General features: G+C 46.5%; 1 protein-coding gene across 1 annotated transcript in view; it reads left to right on the forward strand.

The window, feature by feature from the left end:
- NOL8 (nucleolar protein 8) overlaps positions 1-20,770 on the forward strand; it is a 559,501-nt gene that overhangs the window by 119,124 nt on the left and 419,607 nt on the right. The window contains exon 6 of the mRNA XM_082265109.1: positions 11,268-13,073. Within this exon, the coding sequence (XP_082121235.1) occupies positions 11,268-13,073 (1,806 nt within the window). The remainder of the gene's footprint in view (positions 1-11,267; positions 13,074-20,770) is intronic.

Consider the following 20,770-nt stretch of genomic DNA (forward strand, 5'->3'; position numbering starts at 1 on the left):
TTCCTTCCTGAGGGACCTCGTAGGAGTTCCGCTGCAACCATTTCCAAATGGATCAGACAGACGGTTGTTAAGGCCTATTCACTAAAGGGTCACGTTCCTCCTTTCCCTATGAGGGCACATTCTACTACAGCCATGAGTGCTTCTTGCGCTATTCGCCATCAGGCTTCTGTGGCTCAGGTGTGTAAGGCGGCGACCTGGTCGTCCATACACACTTTTACGAAATTCTACAAAATTGATTTAATGGCATCCTCGGATGCTTCCTTTGGCCGCAAGGTTTCCCAGGCTGCTGTTTGCTGAAGAGACTTGGTTTTCTCTTCCTGGGGTGAATTTTCATTTTGGGGATAGCTCCTTTTGGTTGAGCTTCTGTTGCCCTGTTGGCTAAATGTTTTTTCTGGCCGTGATGGATCGTTACCGTTTAGTTGGTTGCGTTTCTTCCCACCCCTCATGCCTACACTGCTTTGGGTCATCCTATTTGTGAGGAAAACCAAGAAATGGCTGTCTGTCAGAGGACATAAGAGAAAATAGAGTTTTTGTAAGAACTTACCGTAAAATTATTTTCTCTGAGTCCTCTGATAGACGCAGCCCCCCCCCCCCTCTATTTTGGGGTTGGTTGTCTTTTTTTTTTCGTCACTGCTTCCTACAAAACTGATTAGTAAGCTGGATGTGTCTGGGGTGATGTCTGAGGGGACAGCCCCTAAGGGTGTGTCTAGTGAAAAGTTTTTCTAAATAGTTTCACTGCCTAGTCTACTCCTGTAGGTGGCGCATTACCCATTTGTGTGGAAACTATGAAGTGGCTGCGTCTGTCGGAGGACTCAGAGAAAATAATTTTATGGTAAGTTCTTACAAAAAATGTTTTTTCCTATTTTCTATTGAAGTAGGTTTTCCCTTTTGTGTTTTCAAGGCTGTGTTGACGGTTTTGTCCTTGTAACCTACCTTATGGAAGGAGTCTGTTCTGTTCTGAGATTTTTCTCTGTTTGAACATATTAGGTGGTATCTGATGGCCTGACTGTGTATTATGACCCCTTTTAGTGTGTTATGGGTTAAAACTGGAACTATGGAGATATATAACAGTATACAGTTTACAATATAAAAATATATATCGCCCCTCTGAGTCAATATGCAAGTAAAATTCCTGGAAGTTGAGTGACCTGTGTACCAAAACACTCATTCCCCTAGAGTAGCATGTGTGAGTAGAATGATACGCCCAGCCCACCCAGGAATAACGCCGGCAGTTCAGATTCCCCTGTAAGGTGCGTTTCCTGCAGTCCAAAAATTGCAGGATGGTATTTGCGAAGAACTACAGGTACCATAGCTCTTTTCAAAGGGTTATCAAGTCCTCTTACATTCCAAGATACTACAGGAACATCAGCCATAGTGAGACACTTGTAGACATATTGACACTACGGCAAGGCGTCACAGCCACTTTGTCTCCGGGAACAGTGATGCAGAAAATCTCTTGTGATAGGCAGCCTTAATCGGATAACACCCATGGTGAAGTGAGTGTGACATCTCTGGGCAAAAATGAACAGAAGAATGTTCACAACGGTGCCTCAGAACAATCAAACAAGCGAGTATAAAAACTAAACATGTCCAAACAAAAATACAACAAGAACATGGTACACTTGCCACACATCTTCCCGTGTGTACCGTGCCCTGCCTTCAGCAGGCTTAGTCGAGGGTAGTCAAGTGAAGCCATAGATGATGAATAGCATAAGATTCCGTAACAGGAGTCTTGTCCCCGGCTGGGGTAAACTCCCAAAACTGCATACGTGGTTAATCAGTAATTTCCATAGGGCAAGGAGTGATGAGTCATCCTTCAAGCTTCTGGGTCATCTATATTTCATTGCTGAAGAGAAGGCTCATGTATATCCAACCAATCTGCCACCGCAGTAGCCATAGCAAAGAAATGCGCCCTCCCTTCAGCCGTGACTCTCAGGCGGGCTGGATACAACATAGCGTAGATTAGCCCCAGACGTCGCAGCCATTGTTTGACATCCATAAATTTAGATCGCTGCCTTTGAATGACACCTTATTCCTTTAAACCGAATATTAGATTTCTCTCTCGCCAGGCGTAGCACCTTTTGCCTGTTGCGATTAGTGTAGAATACGTGCCAACATGAGAAAGGGGGCGTTTCCCGGTAGAGCTCTAGTAGGAACACAGTGAGCCCTCTCAACCTCAAACAGGTAAGAATGCATCTTTGTCAACTATATCGCGGAGCCAAGATTCAACAAATTCTGTAGGATCTCTGCCTTCCCCTTTTTCCGGCAAACTCCCAATGCATATTTCTCTTACGTCCTCCGACAGTCGCCGCCTCTTCATATTCGTCACAATGGGGTATTAGACTTTGCTCCGAAGGAGTAGCTAGGCAACAGAATATGTTAACATTAAAGCTTTTAACATATCCCACCCTCAAGGGTTGGTCCCCTCAGTCAATACCCTCCTACTTCCTGCAACCATATCTCAGTTTCAATGTCTAGCTTGTCAGGAGTGGCTGGCTCTCTCTGTGCTGGGGCTTTGTGCCCCAGACTTTCTTCTTTTTTGATTTTTTGTTTGAGTTTTCTCTCTACCTTTACTTAGCTGTTCTTTTTGTCAGCATTAGTTAGTTCTTCTGATGAAGAGGATCATGCGGGCTGGGTCTCGGGCTGATCCCCCCTGGTCGCAGGTCGTGGGTCAGTGGCTTCCCAGCCTGCCATCGAGCGTTCAGCCAGTGAACGACCCATCCCTGTTCGGTGCAGGGATGATTGGTGAGGTGGCTACCTCACTGGACGCTGTGCGGTTTCTTAACCCCCATTTTGTGCGTCTTGTATGCGACTCTGCCTGCCTCACGTGCAGCGGCTTGTTCGCCTGTGCGGGTCCCCCACGCCATTGTGAGGTAAGTGTATCTATGTGGGGACCTGTCTGTCTGGGGGGGGTGTCAGTCTGGGACTGTGTAACCTGCCTCTGTTCTCACTGTTTGTCTCCCCATCACTCGGCTGCATGCTGTGGGCTGCAAAGGGGGGGGGGGGGGGCTGTGTGACACTATGTGTGTCAGCTTTGTCAGTGTGAGAAGCTGTGTGCTGTGGGGCATGTTTTGTGGCATGTTTGGGCACTATACAGCGATCGCTGTGGCTATCTACCATGTTTTTTATATATGGCTAAAATGTGTGCATTACTGTACTGTGGAGCGGCGGTTTGGCGCCATTTTGCCTACACTCGCTCCGGCCGCATGTTCTACATGCATGGCGGCCATTTTCTTGTAGCCTCCCATAGGCTTTAATAGAGCGCCCTGGTCGCATCACTTCCTCTTCTCCTGGGTACACCGATCGAGGCAGCAGCAGCGGCGAGGGTCTCCTCAGGTTATATCCTTCTTATCCATTGCCTGTGTCAGTTTTATTGTCCCTGTGGGGGTCTCATTGTGCTTGTGTGTGGTGCGGTGGGCTGCGCTCGCCGCGCTTGTTAAAGGGGCAGTTAACCCTTTATTATCCGGCATTTGATATTGGGGCAATGGATTCTCAGGAGGGCAAATTTCCTACCGCCTTGGTGGATAGCCAGGGGACCGCTGTTTCCCCTCCAGGGGGGGATTTAGCCACTATTGTGGCTGGCCTTGCTGCCCAGGTGCAGATGCTGGTGGCTGCTCAATCTACTAAGAGACCCAGAGTTTCTCTTTCCTCTGATTCTGAGGGTGAAGGTGATGGGGCTGTTATGGCAGGGGTCTCCTTATCGGGGTCCCGCTCCTCCCTGGATCTAGTGGGGTCCGAGGTGGAGGCTGAAGTTGAAGGGGTTGATAATTCTCCCCCTGGCTCGCCTGAAGAGCTTGCAATCATGGATGACTTGATTGCTTCCATAAAACAAACGCTGCGTTTGCAGGATGAAGTGTGTCCCCCCGCTGCCTTGGCGGCTTATGGGACGCAGAGAAAACGCAGGACGCCGCAGGTTTTTCCCTGCAATGATGATTTTCAGCGCGCTGTTAAGGAACAATGGCGCAATCTACGCAAACCTTTTGCTGTGCCAAGTAGGTTCAAGCTGCGTTATCCTTTCTCGCCTTCCACTGATGAACGGTGGTGTGTGCCACCCCCGGTGGATCACGCAATTGCGGTTTTAAACAAATCCACTGCGATTCCTGCAGAGGATTCCCCAGTGTTCCGTGATGCCACGGATAGGAGATTGGAGTCTCTTGCCCGTCATACTTACTCTGTTACGGGGTCTATGCTTAAGGCTCTGTTTGCCTCTCTCATGGCGGCCCAGGCTGTCGCAAGTTAGACGCAGATGCTTAGGCGCGTCCTAGTGGCCGATTCGGCCTCGCTGGCGACCCTGGATATGGTGGATCAAATCCACCAGGGTGTCATGTATCTGTGTGATGCGGACTTGGACTTAGTCCCGTTGGCTGCACGTGTGCACAGCGTGGCGGTGTTGTCTCGCCGCCTGGTTTGGTTAAAATGTTGGTCGGTGGACCAATCTTCACGTAAGACCTTAGCCAATCTGCCTTATGATGGGTCTCGCCTTTTTGGGGAGTCCTTGGATGTGTTGATTAAGGGGATCACCGGAGGTAAGAGCACTCTCTTGCCCCCATTTCCCCAAGGCTAAGGGGGCTTCTGGGAAGAAGCATGCTAATTTTCGGCCCCCTCAGGGGTCCTTCCGTGCCTTTCGGTCGCACTACAAGGGCAAACCGTTCAAAGGTCAAGGCTCTCAAAAGAAGCCCTGGTCTGGGAAACAGAAGTCCGGTCAGTCCGGATCCGCAGCCCATAACAGTGCGGCCTGAAGGGGCGCCCTCACCCAGTTTTGGGGTGGGGGGACGCTTGCTCGGTTTTCTTCAACCCTGGTTGGCCCGCGTGCGGGACAGATGGGTTCAGGAGATCGTTCGATCTGGTTACAAGATCGAGTTTCTCTCTCGGCCGGAGAGCTGATTTTTTCCCTCAAATCTTCAGCTGTCTCCGGAGCGTTTACGGGACCTGCACCTGGCGGTGCGGGACCTGAGGGCTCAGGGAGTGGTGGTTCCGGTGCCTCATCAGGACAGATTTCGGGGGTTTTATTCCAATCTGTTCACCGTGCCCAGGAAGAAGGGCAAGGTTTGTCAAATTCTGGACTTGAAGGCTCTGAACCGCTCTGTGCGGTTTCGCAAGTTCCGCATGGAATCCCTGCGGTCGGTGGTGGCTGCCCTGGTTTCGGGGGAATTCATGGCCTCCATCGATTTGAAGGATGCATATCTTCACATCCCCATTTTCGAGGGTCACCAGCAGTACCTTCGATTCGCCATTGCAGAGGATCACTACCAGTTCGTGGCGTTGCCTTTTGGTCTCGCCTCGGCTCCGCGGGTTTTCACCAAGGTGCTTGCACCGGTTCTGGCATTATTGAGAGCCCAGGGCATTTCTGTCCTGGGGTATCTGGACGACATTCTGGTTCGGTCTGCGACCAGCCAGGGTCTGGAGAAGGACCTGTCTGTCACGATGCAAACTCTGCAGGAGTTTGGTTGGACGATAAATTTTCCAAAGTCGACACTGGGTCCGTCGGTTCGTCTTCCCTACCTGGGAATGATCCTGGACTCGGTGCAGGCGAAGGTCTTCCTGCCGGAAGACAAACTCAGAACTCTTCGGGAGGAAGTCAGGTCCCTCAGGGACGTTCCGCTCTCGTCTCTGCGGACGCGCATGAGATGTCTGGGATTGATGGTCTCGGCCTTCGAGGCGATTCCCTTCGCCCAGTTTCACACGCGGGGTCTCCAAGCGGAGATCCTGTCCATGTGGGACGGGCGACCTCAATCTCTGGATCTTCAAATCTCGTTGAGTCATCGCACCAGAAGAGACCTTCTGTGGTGGCTCCAGTCCCCGATGGTGTCCGGGGGCAAGGGGCAAGTCGTTTCGTCCTATCTCGTGGACGGTGATCACCACGGATGCCAGCCTGTCGGGCTGGGGTGGTGTTCTGGGCGTTCTGTCCGCCCAGGGAACTTGGTCGGAGGGGGAGTCCTCCCTCCCGATCAACATTCTGGAATTGCGTGCGATAAATCTCTGTCTTCATCGCTGGACGGACCGGCTGCAGGGCTGCCCGGTTCGGGTGCAGACGGACAATGCCACGGCGGTGGCCTACATCAACCACCAAAGGGGCACCAGGAGTGCCCGAGCGGCTCGAGAAGTGGCCGACATTCTGACTTGGGCCGAGACTCATGTCCCGGCGATAACGGCGGTGCACATTCCGGGGGTGGAGAACTGGCAGGCGGACTATCTTAGTCGCCAGACCCTGGATCAGGGGGAATGGTCTCTCCACCCGGCTGTCTTCCAGATGTTGTGCGCGAAGTGGGGTCTTCCAGATGTGGACCTGTTCGCGTCTCGTCTCAACAACAAGGTGAGAAGGTTCGTGGCAAGGACGCGCGACCCTCGGGCAGACGCGTCGGACGCGTTAGTGGCCCCGTGGCATCAGTACAAGCTGATGTACGCGTTTCCACCGATTCAGTTGCTGTCCAGGTTCCTTCGCAGGTTACACTCGGAACGCAGCACTGTGATTCTTGTGGCACCGGACTGGCCTCGCCGGTCCTGGTACGCAGACCTCGTGAATCTGGCGGTCGACGCCCTGTGGCGTCTGCCTCTTCGAGACGATCTCCTGTCTCAAGGGCCAATATACCATCCTGCTTTACAGTCGCTGGCTTTGACGGCCTGGCTGTTGAGACCGAGGTCCTGAAGGAGAGGGGTCTCTCCCCGGAGGTCGTTCATACCTTGATCAACGCGAGGAAGTCTTCCTCGGGGAAGGTTTACTACCGTACTTGGAAGGCCTATTTTGCCTGGTGTGAGTCCAGGGGGTTTTCACCCCGCACGTACTTGGTTTCCCGAGTGCTGTCCTTCCTTCAAACAGGTGTCGATCAGCGTTTGGCGCTGGCTACGATAAAGGATCAGGTGTCTGCGCTGGCCGTTCTGTTTCAACGTCCCGTGGCTTCCAACTCCTTGGTTGGCACTTTTGTTCAGGGAGTGCGGCATCTGATTCCTCCTAGGAGGGATCCTCTGCCCCCTTGGGACTTGAATCTCGTTTTATCTGTGTTACAACGTGCTCCTTTTGAACAGATCAGGGAGATCTCGTTGTCTATGTTGTCCAAAAAGGTCGCCTTTTTGGTTGCGATCACTTCGGCTCGCAGAGTGTCGGAGCTGGCGGCTTTGTCCTGCAAGTCTCCGTATCTGGTTGTTCATTTGGATAAGGTGGTCTTGCGACCTAATCCTTCTTTTCTTCCGAAGCGAGTTTCGGAATTCCATCTTAATGAGGATATTGTCTTGCCTTCGCTGTGCGCGAAGCCTAAACATCCAAAGGAGGTGAGTCTACATTCTTTGGATGTTGTTCGGGCGATAAGGGTTTACCTTAAATCGACTGAGTCTTTTCGAAAGACGGACTCTTTGTTTGTTCTTCCAGAGGGTCCTCGGAAGGGCATGGCGGCGTCGGCCTCTACCATCGCCAAATGGATCAGGCAGACCATTGAACAGGCATATGCTTTGCAGGGGAAGGTTCCCCCTGTGCCTGTGAAGGCGCACTCTACTAGATCTCGGAGTACATCTTGGGCCTGTCGTCATGGGGCTTCTGTAGCCCAGGTGTGTAAGGCGGCGGCCTGGTCGACCGTGCACACTTTCACAAAATTCTACAAGGTAGATGTTCAGGCATCGGCGGATGCTTCCTTTGGCCGCAAGGTTCTTAGTGCGGCAGTTCCCTAGGGTCCCTTGTTGGGACCTCTGGCTGTTGGGATAGGTTTTTATCCCCTGGTTCTTTGTTTTTTCCTGGGTTGTTGCTCCTGTTGAGCAATTTTTTTCCTGTTGCCCAGCTGGTTTCCTTCCTTTGGTAAGGTTCCTTTCTTTGATGCGGAGACTGCGTTGCCTTACGGCGCGGATGCTTTTCCCACCCCTCATGTTTGCACTGCTTTGGGACGTCCCCATTGTGACGAATATGAAGAGGCGGCGACTGTCGGAGGACGTAAGAGAAAACGGAATTTTTGTAAAATCTTACCTGTAAAATTCCTTTCTCTGAGTCCTCCGACAGTCGCTGCCCCCGCCCCTCTTTTGGGGTTTGGCTGTATACTCTACTGCTATTCCACTGAAACTGAGATATGGTTGCAGGAAGTAGGAGGGTATTGACTGAGGGGACCACCCCTTGAGGGTGGGATATGTTAAAAGCTTTAATGTTAACATATTCTGTTGCCTAGCTACTCCTTCGGAGCAAAGTCTAATACCCCATTGTGACGAATATGAAGAGGCGGCGACTGTCGGAGGACTCAGAGAAAGGAATTTTACAGTTAAGATTTTACAAAAATTCCGTTATTGTTGGGTCGCAATCTGCATTCAGTATCGTCCGTTTTATCGTTCTTTTCATGTGCGAACCCTGCAGTAGAGCGGAATTCATTAATCAGCGGTGGTAGCTTATCCTCTAAATCGCTAATGCGACTCTCTACAGCTGTGGTTCTTACACAAATCTTTTGCAAATCTTGGCAAATAAGAGCTACTTCTTCAGTCAGGCATCCCAAATGATCTTTCACTGTGTTAACTGATGCTGTACATTTCTGTACTGCCTGCAGGATCTGGCTTAATATAGGTTGATCTTCTCCCTCATGTAACTCCTCTGGAATTGCTAGCTGATCAGGATATAGCAGCATATACAGTATCTCACAAAGTGTGTACACCCCTCACATTTTTGTAAACATTTTATTACATTTTAATGTGGCAACACTGAAGATATGACACTTTGCTACAATGTAAAGTAGTGAGTGTACAGCTTGTATAACAGTGTAAATTTGCTGTCCCTTCAAAATAACTCAACACACAGCCATTAATGTCTAAACCACTGGCAATAAAAGTGATAACCCCTAAGTGAAAACATCAAAATTGGGCCCAAAGTGTCAATATTTTGTGTGCCCACCATTATTTTCCAGCACTGCCTAAACCCTCTTAGGCATGGAGTTCACCAGAGCTTGACAGGTTGCCATTGGAGTCCTCTTCCACTCCTTTTTGATGACATCATGGAGTTTGTGGATGTTAGAGTTCTTGAGTGCCTCCACCTTCTCCACCTTCTGTTTCAAAATGCCCCACAGATGCTCAATAGGGTTTAGGTCTGGAGACATGCTGGGCCAGTCCATCACCTTTACCCTCAGCATCTTTAGCAAGGCAGTGGTAGTCTTGGAGGTGTGTTTGGGGTCATTATGTTGGAATTCTGCCCTGCGGCCCAGTCTCTGAAGGGAGGGGATCATGCTTTGCTTCAGTATGTCACAGTACATGTTGACATTCATAGTTTCCTCAATGAACTGTAGCTCCCCAGTGTCGGCAGCACTCATGCAGCCCTAGACCATGACACTCCCACCACCATGCTTGACTGTAGGCAAGACCTAATTTTCTTTGTACTCCTCACCTGGTTGCCACCATACACGCTTGACACCATCTGAACCTGTCCTCTTAAAGCGCTGTGGCCAATGTGCTGCAGCTCAGTTTCAGGGTCTTGGCAATCTTCTTATATCCTAAGACATCTTTATGTAGAGCAACAATTATTTTTTTTCAGATCCTCAGAGAGTTCTTTGCCATGAGGTGCCATGTTGAACTCCAAGTGACCAGTATGAGAGAGACCGATAACGCCAAATTTAACACACCTGCTCCCCATCACACCTGAGACCTTGTAACACTAACGAGTCACATGACACCAGGGAGGGGAAATGGCGAATTGGTCCAATTAGGACATTTTCACTTAGGGATGTGCTCACTTTTGTTGCCAGCGGGTTTAGACATTAATAGTTGTGTGTTATTTTGAGGGGACAGAAAATTTACACTGCTAAACAAGCTGTACACTCAATTACTTAACATTGTAGCAAGTTTTTTTATTGCTTCAGTGTTGTCACATGAACAGCTATAAAATATTTACAAAAATGTGAGGGGTGTACTCACTTTTGTGAGATACTGTATATTCATGGTGTTAGAGCTTTCTCCTTCCACCTCCTCCATCCCTTGTCACAGAGACCGCTTTTTGGCATAGAGAAGTATATCTCCATCATTTTCTTTACCTGAAGGATGGGTGTGCTTGCTCTTAGCTCCTGGTTCTTTAGATTTCTCTGTGCTCCTTGTGCTTCTCTGTGGAGTGGCCGCTCCGGTGCCATGTTGACTGTCCTGTGCCGCTGTCTTCTTTACTCTCCCCCCCTCTGGTCGTGATCCATTTGACCAAGGTATCTATGTAATCAGGGGAGCCCACTGCAGCAGTTGGTGGCAGTGTCAGATACCTTAGAGGCCGGGGAAAGGATCAAATACAGGATGCAGAACAGTCTGCTCACATGCCTGGCACGGCCACGTCTCAAATAGTCAATTTTTAGTTTGATGGGTGAAAAATGTTAATCCATGAGTAAAATTGCTTTAGATTTTCTTTACTTTCTGTCCATATCAGGGGTCTTCAAACTACGGCCCTCCAGCTGTTCAGGAACTACAATTCCCATCATGCCTGGTCATGTCTGTGAATGTCAGAGTTTTACAATGCCTCATGGGATGTGTAGTTCTGCAACAGCTGGAGGGCCGTAGTTTGAGGATCCCTGGTCCATATGATGAAAAATATATAGCAATAGTATCTGTATATCTTTTGTTATATTCTTTATTTTACAAACACACCTCCAAAACAACCACAGCCTTGCTAAAGAAACTGAGGGTAAAGGTGATGGACTGGCCAAGCATGTATCCAGACTTAAACCCTATTGAGCATCTGTGGGGCATTCTCAAACAAAAGGTATTGGAGCGCAAGGTCTCTAATGTCCACCAGCTTCGTGATGTCATCATTGAGGAGTGGAAGAGGAATCCAGTGGCAACCTATGAAGCTCTGGTGAACTCCATGCTCCCGGTTAAGGCAGTGCTGGAAAATAATGGTGGCCACACAAAATATTGACCCTTTTGTGCCCAATTTTGACATTTTCACTTAGGGGTGTACTCACTTTTGTTGCTAGCAATTCAGACATTAATGACTGTGTGTTATATTCAGGGGACATCAAATATACACGGTTATACACATACAAGCTGTACACTCACTACTTTACATTGTAGCAGCGTCATTTCTTCAATGTTGTCACATGAAAAGATATAAAATATTTACAAAAATGTGAGGGATGTACACACTTTTGTGAGATAGTGTGTGTGTGTGTGTGTGTGTGTGTGTGTGTGTGTGTGTGTGTGTGTATACACACACACGCACACAGGTAGGAGTTTAGAATTGTTTCTAAACTAGAATATACTTGGAAATGCGTTTTACTGTTGCTACTCATGTTATACTTGCTATGCATATTTCAGATTTTTCTTTAACTTGCCTCAACATCATAAAATATGACCCATCAAAATATTGTCATAACATTAAAAAAATAGATGACGCTTTTAAACTTGTACCAGTTTCCCAGTTAACTTGGCAGCTCGAAGGAGATGATGAAATCAGTAGAAAACGCAGAGGGGTGTTTCCAAACCGAATGTCTTTTCGAAAAAAGGCGGCCATAATTCCACCTTTAAGTGGTGGCTACGATGATGCACAAATGGATCAAAGGATTAATTTAGCATCTATACAAACATCTGAAAGGCAATCTGATACAAAAGAAAAACATCATTTAGAGAATAGCAGCATCAACAGCATGACTGATGGATATGACACTGAGGAAGAGCTCCAAGCTGTTCTTAAAAGACAGGCTGCAACAAGAGGAGCTGGTAAATATGCTGAAGATTGTAATATAGAGGTAGTGGATGACTCTTCAGAGCTCAGTTACTCAACGCGCTGCGCAAAACAGAAAGCTACATCAAAGATGAATTACACCTGTGATACTCTAGATGACTGTGAATATGAATCTGCTAATACTGACGAAATAATCACTGTTTCAAAAACACTCCAGAAAAGATGTGATTATTTAAAAACAAAAGCTGATACTGTAAAAAATAAGTTCAATCCAATAAAAATACAAAAGTATAAGGAAAGGTCCACATTTTCACATGAAACAAACGATGAATGCAAATCCACAGATGGTGAGATGAGTAAGTCAGAGTCAGACAGTGAAACTGGAGCTTCTGAAAACAGCAGTAGTTTTTATTCAGATGAAGAATATAAAGCTATGATGCAGAACTGCTTAAAACTGGATATGACAATAGGGGATTTGGAAACACTGGCAAAAGAAGCTAATGAATTTGAGAATAATGCTGATGATAAAACTGTGAATGATAGGGAACATGACACTGAATGTATAAATTCAAAACAGGGTTATGGTGTTGCTGAAAATCCACTGGCTTCAGCATCTGAAATACCTACTCTAAAGAAGAATCAAAATTTTAGACAGGCATCGGCAGGCATTAAGAAAAAGCTGAATACTGAAAATATACAAAGAGTGTTAAAATCAGGCAGCCAGGGTAACTGTGATGAATCCGACAGCAGCGATTCTGATTTTGATGAGCATTATAATCCCATAAATATAATCTGCCATAGAGAGAATATTAAAACTGAAGCACTAAAACCAAAATCACCTAAAGCATTGCAGTGTCCAGTGAACCATGAACTGAAAAAAAGAGCTAAAGGTCAAAAAGGAGAAACAAACAAAAACAATGGGTACCCAGGATTTGAAAATGTAAAGACAAAGAGAGGCATAAAACCAGATGACATAATAGCTTCCATTTTAGAAGGTGATCAGCAGTCAAATCGTAAAAAGGATACTCCAGTGAAACCTCCAGCATTTAAAGGCCTGAGTTCTCTATCTGCTTCAGCTGCAACAGGAAATTCACTGTTTAGTTCATCTACAATCTTCAGTGTTGGGAACGCAGCTCTTGCAAAGATCAGCAATGACAAAGAGCGAAGTAGTTATGGTAGTAAGCGAACAAAGCAAGCAGAAAGACGAGAACCAGTATTTCTTAAAGACAAGTCAATAATTAGAATTGGCAGCAGCGATATTAGTAAGGAGTGCAACAGTAGCTCAAGTTATACCTCATCATTTGCTAAGCCCAGTATGTCTCAGATGGATACAGCAAAGGAAGAGACTACTCTAAAAGTCAAACAGAAGCAAGATGATCAGAAGCGCTTGGTAGCAATGATGGAGCGCAGAAAAGAGCTTGAACTGCAGAAACAAATCATTCAAGGTGCTCTGCTGGAACTGGTAAGCAATTCTATTTATTTGACCAAGATAAGAAATACCATGCGCTATCAAAATAAATGCAATAAAAATGTGTATTAAATATGTTGCTGCTAACCCACTGTCGTGTTTCCACTTCCACTAACACAGTATATGTAAATAGTGCAGCGCAGCAAAACAATCGATGTACACGGTCAGTTGATTAAACATTTACATATATAATTGTGTAAATGCTTCTTCAACTAAAACAAAAGCAAATGAAAATGCAATCAATATAAATACATAATCTAAACAAATTATAATGCTTACTTACTAGTACCTTATAATAGTAATTTATAGTACCAAAAGTATTGGGACACCTGCCTTTACACATACATTAACATTAATGGCATCCCAGTCTTAATATTGAGTTGGCCCACCCTTTGCAGCTATAACAGCTTCAACTCTTCTGGGAAGTGTGTCCGCAAGGTTTAGAAGTGTGTCTATGGGAATGTTGGACCATTCTTCCAGAAGCGCATTTGTGAGCTCAGGCACTGATGTTGGACTAGAATACCTGGCTCACAGTCTAAGCTCTAATTCATCCAAAAGGTGTTCCATCAGGGTGAGATCAGGACTCTGTGCAGGCCAGTCAAGTTCCTCCACCCCAAACTCGCTCATCCATGTTTTTATGGACCTTGGTTTGTACACTGGTCCAAACCATTTGGTGTAGGGGGGATTATGGTGTGGGGTTTTTCAGGGGGTTGGGCTTGGCCCCTTAGTTCCAGTGAAGGGAATTCTTAAGGCGTCAGCATACCAAGACATTTTGGACAATTTTGAGCTCCCAATTTTGTGGGAACACTTTGGGGATGGCGTCTTCCTGTTCCAACATGATTGTGCACCAGTGCACAAACAAGGTCCATAAAGACATGGATGAGCTACTTTGGAGTGGAGGAATTTGACTGGCCTGTACAGTCCTGAGCCCGATGGAACACCTTTGGGATGAATTCGATCGGAGACTTTGAGCGAGGCCTTCTTGTCCACATCAGTGCCTGACCTCACAAATGTGCTACTGGAAGAATGGTCAAACATTCCCATAGACACACACCTAAACCTTGTGGACAGCAGCACAGGGTGGGCCAACTAAATATTGAACCCTACAGACTAATACTTGGATGTCATTAAAGTTCATGTGCGAGTAAAGGCAGGCGTCCCAATATTTTTGGTAATTTAGTGTGTATTTATACCCTATATATGAACTGAACAGTGGTAAGGTCAGTGCACTTTGCCCTTATGCCAGGGCTGGTATTCCATCCAGGAATTCACCAGATTTATCAATTGGTGGGGTCAGCAATCTTCCCTCTTTGGTCAGCTCTCCCTCCAGGAATAGTCGCTCCAAAAGAATAAAATGGCTTCCCATAGTGCAGAAATCAATATAAACTATCCCTTTATTAAAAAAGTTTGTAAAACCACTCGTTGCTGCCTTTAACAGTATAGATTTTCTTCTTTAAAATATAACTAAAGGCAAAAATTTTTTGTTGGATTTGGATAGAGGAGAGAGGGATTAGAACACTTGTTTTGATTGTGGTCTGTACCCCCATTAAGCATATCTTCCCCCCTCTATTTGTCCTGTTTACCAGTATCATTAAAATGTATCATTGAATGTAAAAAAACAATCTAACATTTTGGGCTGTCCCCAGAAAAGTAATAGAGAGGAAATCTTCCAATCAGGATGCTAGTTTTCGTGACCTGGCGGTCCCCAAGGAACTCTCTTAATTTACAGGGATTTCCTCACTTCCCATTTGCCTATGGGACAGGAAGTGAAGGTAAATATCCTTAATGGGACATAGATGGTGAAAAAAAAAAAAATCTGACGGATTATAACCCTCCCTTGCTCTATTCAAAATTAAAAAAAAAAAGTTTTGCCTATAGTTCTACTTTGAGGATCAGCATTGATATCCATGTGTGTGTGTACATCAACTTCCGATTTCGGACATGTCACATGGCCCTGTTACTGACAGGTTCCCTCACATGACTTGTGACTTCATCAAAGAGAAAAGGAGCCATGACACGAAGGATGCAATTTACACCTATGCCTTACTTACTATGCAACTTGATAATGTGCACCATTTTAGAGAAGAACAACCGGAATATTGGCGACTAATTTATAATATCTACAGGTGCCATTTTGAAGACCAGCTTAAGCTAATAAGCAACACTCCTATCTCTGAAAGCCAGGAAAAATAGAGCCATATACTTTTACTTAATATATCAGCTGGCAATAGCTACTGCAAATAAAATTAACAGAATAGGGCTAATACATTAAAAGTGTGATCTAGAACAAAATATAACACACACAGCATGCTGATGCTTCTCTTTTACAATAAGTTATCAAAACTGGGATTAGTTATTACAATCAATGACAATACTAACAAGTAACACCTTTAAAATAAAAAATGCAATATGAATTTATTTTTTGATATTAAAAATATTTTTGATAAGTAGTTTTAAATACCTATTACATTTAGCTCACACATTAAATGTCATTTTAAATTATCTTAAAACTAATAAGAATCTTAAATTTATATAATATATAAAAAAATATTAGTAAAAAATAAAATAAACCAACTCATAAGTACTAAACAGTATATATAAAATGTATCCTTACACCAACCTAAACTTAAAGGAGTTGTAAAGGCAGAAGGTTTTTTATCTTAATGCATTCTATGCATTGAGATAAAAAAACCTTCTGGGTGTAGCAGCCGCCCCAGCACCCCCTTATACTTAGCTTGAGGTCCTTCTCTGTCCAGCCATGTCCACGAGTCCCTTGGTCGTCTAGGAGTCTCCTTCCTTATTGGCTGGGACAGAGCCCCGGAGCCATTGGCTCCCGCAGCTGTCAATGTCAGCTAATCAGGGGAGAGAGGGGGTGGGGCTGTACTGCAGCTCCGTGTCTGAATGGATACACTGAGCTGCTGCTCGGGTGCCCCCTTATCAACCTGCTTGCTGTGGGTGCACTTGACAGGAGGAAGGGGCCAGGAGCAGCAGCGAGGGACCCGAGAAGAGAATGGTCCTGGCTGCTCTGTGCTAAACCAACTGCACAGTGGAGGTAAGTATAACATGTTTTTTTTTTTAGAAAAAAGACTTTACAATCACTTTAAGTCTTAAATAAAGCAATTTAGGTCGAAATTTCTGTTTAGACTGTTGGTACGAATTCATCTGATAAATCCACTTTTTCTTGTTGATTCAGCGACTTAATTTTATTGGACCCTCTCTAGTAACTTTTTATATTTTTTTAATCCCCCCAAATCATTACTCCTCAATCAAAGAGAATTGAGTTGAATCTACAAGATTTGGTACCTGTATACAGCGGGTATAATTAGTATTAACCACATCACCATTTAGGTAAAGATATTTCTAAAGGTGATATTGACATGACATTTTCACCACACGTTGGTAACCCATGCAATCCATACATACAAAGAAACCAAAACAAATAAATTCGGAATTAGTTACGTGTAATAAAATGGATTGACAAGAAAAAAGTATTGAATGCATGAAGAAAGGGAAGTGCAAAAAGGCATGGAAAGCCAGGACACCAGCTGAAATCAATCAGTAATTAGAAGGCAGTCATGCCCCTTGTCAATGCAAATTAATATCCGCTTATTCAGTCTCAACTGATGGCCTATAAAAAGTTGCCTTATTACTAAGGTGGTACACAAGAAACATTTCATGATAGGTAAAAGCAAAGAGCTCTCAAGACCTTTGCATCCTTATTGTTGCAAAACATTCTTATAGCATTGGCTACAGAAGGTTTTCTAAACTTCTGAATGTTCCATTGAGCACTGTTTGGACCATAATCCAGAAGTGGAAAGAACATAATTTCACCATAAAACTCCCAGACCCGGTGTTCCTCGCAGGATTTCTGACAATGGAACCTTTTTGGTTACGCCCCTGGGGCATTACTAGAGAGTATACCATCACTTCCTGCTGTAGGACTCCAGTTCTTTTCTGCCTAGTCAGGAGTAAGGACCTGGCTCTCTGCTGGGATCTGCGGTCCTGGCATGTTTTACTATTGTAATGGAATGTTTTTTACTTTTTCTTATTTTTGTTCCTGTGTGAATTACAGTCAACTGTTCCTGTATGAACTACAATAAACAGCCGGACTGGGCGACACACTGGATATCCTAGATCCTTATGTTCTTCCCAGTCGGGCCTAAGAGCGTGACGCAACTATTAGCTCCGTGCTAGATTTGCCACAACATGGCCCCACTGGACAGGGGCTGACCGGCGAGTGAAACACCTTGTGAGGTTGCATAGCCGTGGTCACGACAAGTCACGACCAAAGTCGCAGCGTAGCTCAGGCCGCAGCACCCCAAGATTCCAAGATTGTGCGGTTGACTGTTGGGAGTTGCGCCCGCCTTGTGACCGTGATATGGTGAGTAGTGTCCCCCCTCCTTTCCTGCGGAATTGCTGGGTTGGTCGCGGCCAAACAATGTTTCCAAGATTCCAAGATTGTGCGGTTGACTGTTGGGAGTGGCGCCCGCCTTGTGACCGTGATATGGTGAGTAGTGTCCCCCCTCCTTTCCTGCGGAATTGCTGGGTTGGTCGCGGCCCTCCCCCCCCCCCCCCCCCCCCCCGAGAATGGTAGGCCCCTCCTTGTGTCCTTCCTCCCCCTTGTGCATCCCCCTTCTCCTTTTGCGGGGTTCCCCCCTAAGTTGGTGCCCTCATCTTGCCCCTGTCCCCACCGACCCTGCATGGGTGAAATTGGGTAGGGGGGTTGCATGGTACTGGGTTGGAGGAGTGGTGGGGGATGCTGCTGTCGGCCGCTATATAGGGGGCATCTGTACCTAGATACTGCGGGGGGGGGGGGGGTCCCCGGGGGATCCCCTCCTGGGGTCTGTGAAATTTTCCGTGGGGTCCAGAGTCTTGTGCAGCACCGCGTGGTGCCGCCATTTTGCCATGATCTCTGTATTCCTGGCTTCGACGGCCATGTTTGTGTACTCCAGCTGCCATGTTTTTTGTTTCCCCATAGAATTTCAATGGCCATTTTCCTGTAGTCTGATGCAGTGCTGAGGCTGCGGGGGCCTCTAGTGTCAGGTCAGAGTTTCCTTATCCTGCAGCATGGCAGATCATTTTGGCGCTCTCCAGCTCGTGTGGGAAGTCTTGGGGGGTATATATATCCTTCCTCTGCTGTGTAAAGCACCACAGGTGCGCTGTTTCTTGTAGGGGGGAGGGGCCTCCTACAAGAAAAGGGGCCTTTTTTTTTTTTTTTTTTAAAAAGCATGTTTCCCCACCCGATCCACTAGAAGCTGGGGGACCTTCTGGGTCTCAGTCCGCCCTGGCGGCCCTGACAGGAGCCCTGCAGTCGCTAGTAGCCAAAGTAGAAATGGCCCTGCAAAGGAGACCTGGCAAGAAGCGCCCCTTTCACCTGTATCCTCTGCTTCCTCAGATTCTGATGGGGATTTGGCCGCCGCGAACAAGAGTTAGCCCATTGGGTCCGAGTCCATGCACGCTGAGTATACTGAATAGTGAGGATGAGTCGTCGTCCTCTGCAGCCGCACATGAAAATGTGCTGGTGGAGGCCCTGATTGTATCAGTGCGGGAAACTTTAAAGTTGGAGGACTCGGCTCCTGTTGAGTCGGCGACGCCAGAGCAATTTGGCACCCGCAAATCTTCCAAGGTTTTTCAATTTCCTGCCTATTTTGACGAGATTGTCACTAGTCAGAGGGGTTCCCCGAAACGCATGGTTGGCATTTCTAAGTATTTTGCTAGGAGATATCCCTTTAAGGAGTCTCTTTTAAGGATTCTCTTTTAAGGAGTCTCTTTTAAGGAGTCTGGCGGTGGACTCTCAGGTTTCCAGGCTAAATAAGGCCACACTTTTGCCGGTGGAAGATTCCCCGTCTTTTAAGAACCCTATGGACAAAAGAGCTGAGGCTCTGGTCCGGTACCTTTTTCACTGTGGCTATCACCTTGTTATCCCAGACCTTAACGGATTTCGTGCCAGGATCTGGAGGGGAGTCAACACCCTTCTGAGCTGGTGGACCCGGCGGATCAGTTGATCTAAGGGTTACAGTATATTTGTGATGTATCCCTGGATGTAGCCCCCTTGGCCAACAGGGTTTCTGTAACGGCAGTGATCCTTCGTCACATGATCTGGTTGAAGTACTGGTCAGCTGACCAGGCTTTTAAAAAGGTATGAAGAAGTAAGCTGCCATCTAGATAAAGGAAGGCCTGTGGATAGATAAAGGAAGGCCTGTGGATGTGGTATATCTGGACTTTGCAAAGGCATTTGACACAGTTCCCCACAAACGCTTACTGTAATAACTAAGGTACGTGGGTATGGACCATAGGCTGAGTACCAGGATTGAGAACTGGCTCCAGGGGCGGTTCCAGAGGGTGGTAATAAATGGGGCATACTCTGATTGGGTGGGTCTGGAAAGTGGGGTCCCCCAAGGATCTGTCCTGGGACCATTCCTGTTTAATTTATTCATACACGACCTAGAGGATGTAATATCCAGTACAATCTTGGGATTTGCGGATGATGCAAAGCAAGCCAATATCTACACAGGATGTTGTAACCTTACAAGCAGACCTGAACAAAATAATGGGATGGGCAACTACATGGCAGCTGAGGTTTAATGTTGAAAAATGTAAAGTATTCCACTTGAGTGTCAGAAATACGAGCACAAGCTACTCGTTTGGGGGGGAACCTCTGGGTGAATCTAAGATGGAAAAGGACCTGGGGGTTGTAGTGGACAACAGGCTTTGCAGTGGCATGCAATGCCAAGCCGCTGCAAGCAAAAACCAACAGAATACTGGCATGTTTTTAAAGAGATTATTCTCCCACTTTACAAGACTCTGGCCCGGCCATATCTTGAATATGCTGTCCAGTTCTGGGCACCGGTCCTCAGAAGGAATGTGCTGGAACTGGAGAGAGAATTAGGGGAATGGAGGACATCCGCTATGAGGAAAGACTGCAAGCATTAAGAGTATTCTCTCTGGTGAAGAGACACTTGAGAGGGGATATAATATCAATGTAAAAATACTGTACTGGTGACCATAGCATGAGGAACAAACTTTTCAGATAAAGGGAATACAATAAGACATGGGGGAACTCACTAAAACTAGAAGAAAAGCGGTTTATCCTTAATCTACGTAAAGAGGTTCTTTACTGCCAGAGCGGTAAGGATGTGGGATTCTCTTCCACAAGCAGTGGTATCAGCAGGGAGCATCGACAGTTTCAAAAAAGTATTAGATGACCACAACATACAGAGGTCTACGATGTACGGTTAACAGTAAAGGCACACACACATCATACATTGTACTAGATAGACTGATGTCTTTTTTCAACCTCACCAACTATGTACTGACTGATCTTCCTTTTGTAGGTGACCGTCTGTTCGGTGCCTCTATGGAAGAGATTATTAAGGGCCTTACGGGAGGCAAGAGTATATTGCTTCTGCAGAAGGGCAAGGAGCCTCCTTGTAAGCGGGGTCCTTTCTTTTCGGCTCACAAGCGGCCCTTTCATCCGGCTGGTCCGCAGGGCTTGAGATCCAACCATAACTCTGTGGGAGGCTCCAAGAGGCCCTGGAATGGTAAGTCCTAAGTGGGCATTTCTGGTTCAGCAGACAAGTCTTTCCCAGCCTAAAGGGGTGCCCTCATCCGTGTCTGGGGTGGGGGGATGTCTTTGCTTCTTTCCAGATCCGTGGACCTTGCTCATTAAGGACAAATGGATCCACAAACTG

This window comes from Pelophylax lessonae, assembly GCF_965119305.1.
Source record: "Pelophylax lessonae genome assembly, chromosome: 8".
Classification (NCBI taxonomy): Eukaryota; Metazoa; Chordata; class Amphibia; order Anura; family Ranidae; genus Pelophylax; species Pelophylax lessonae.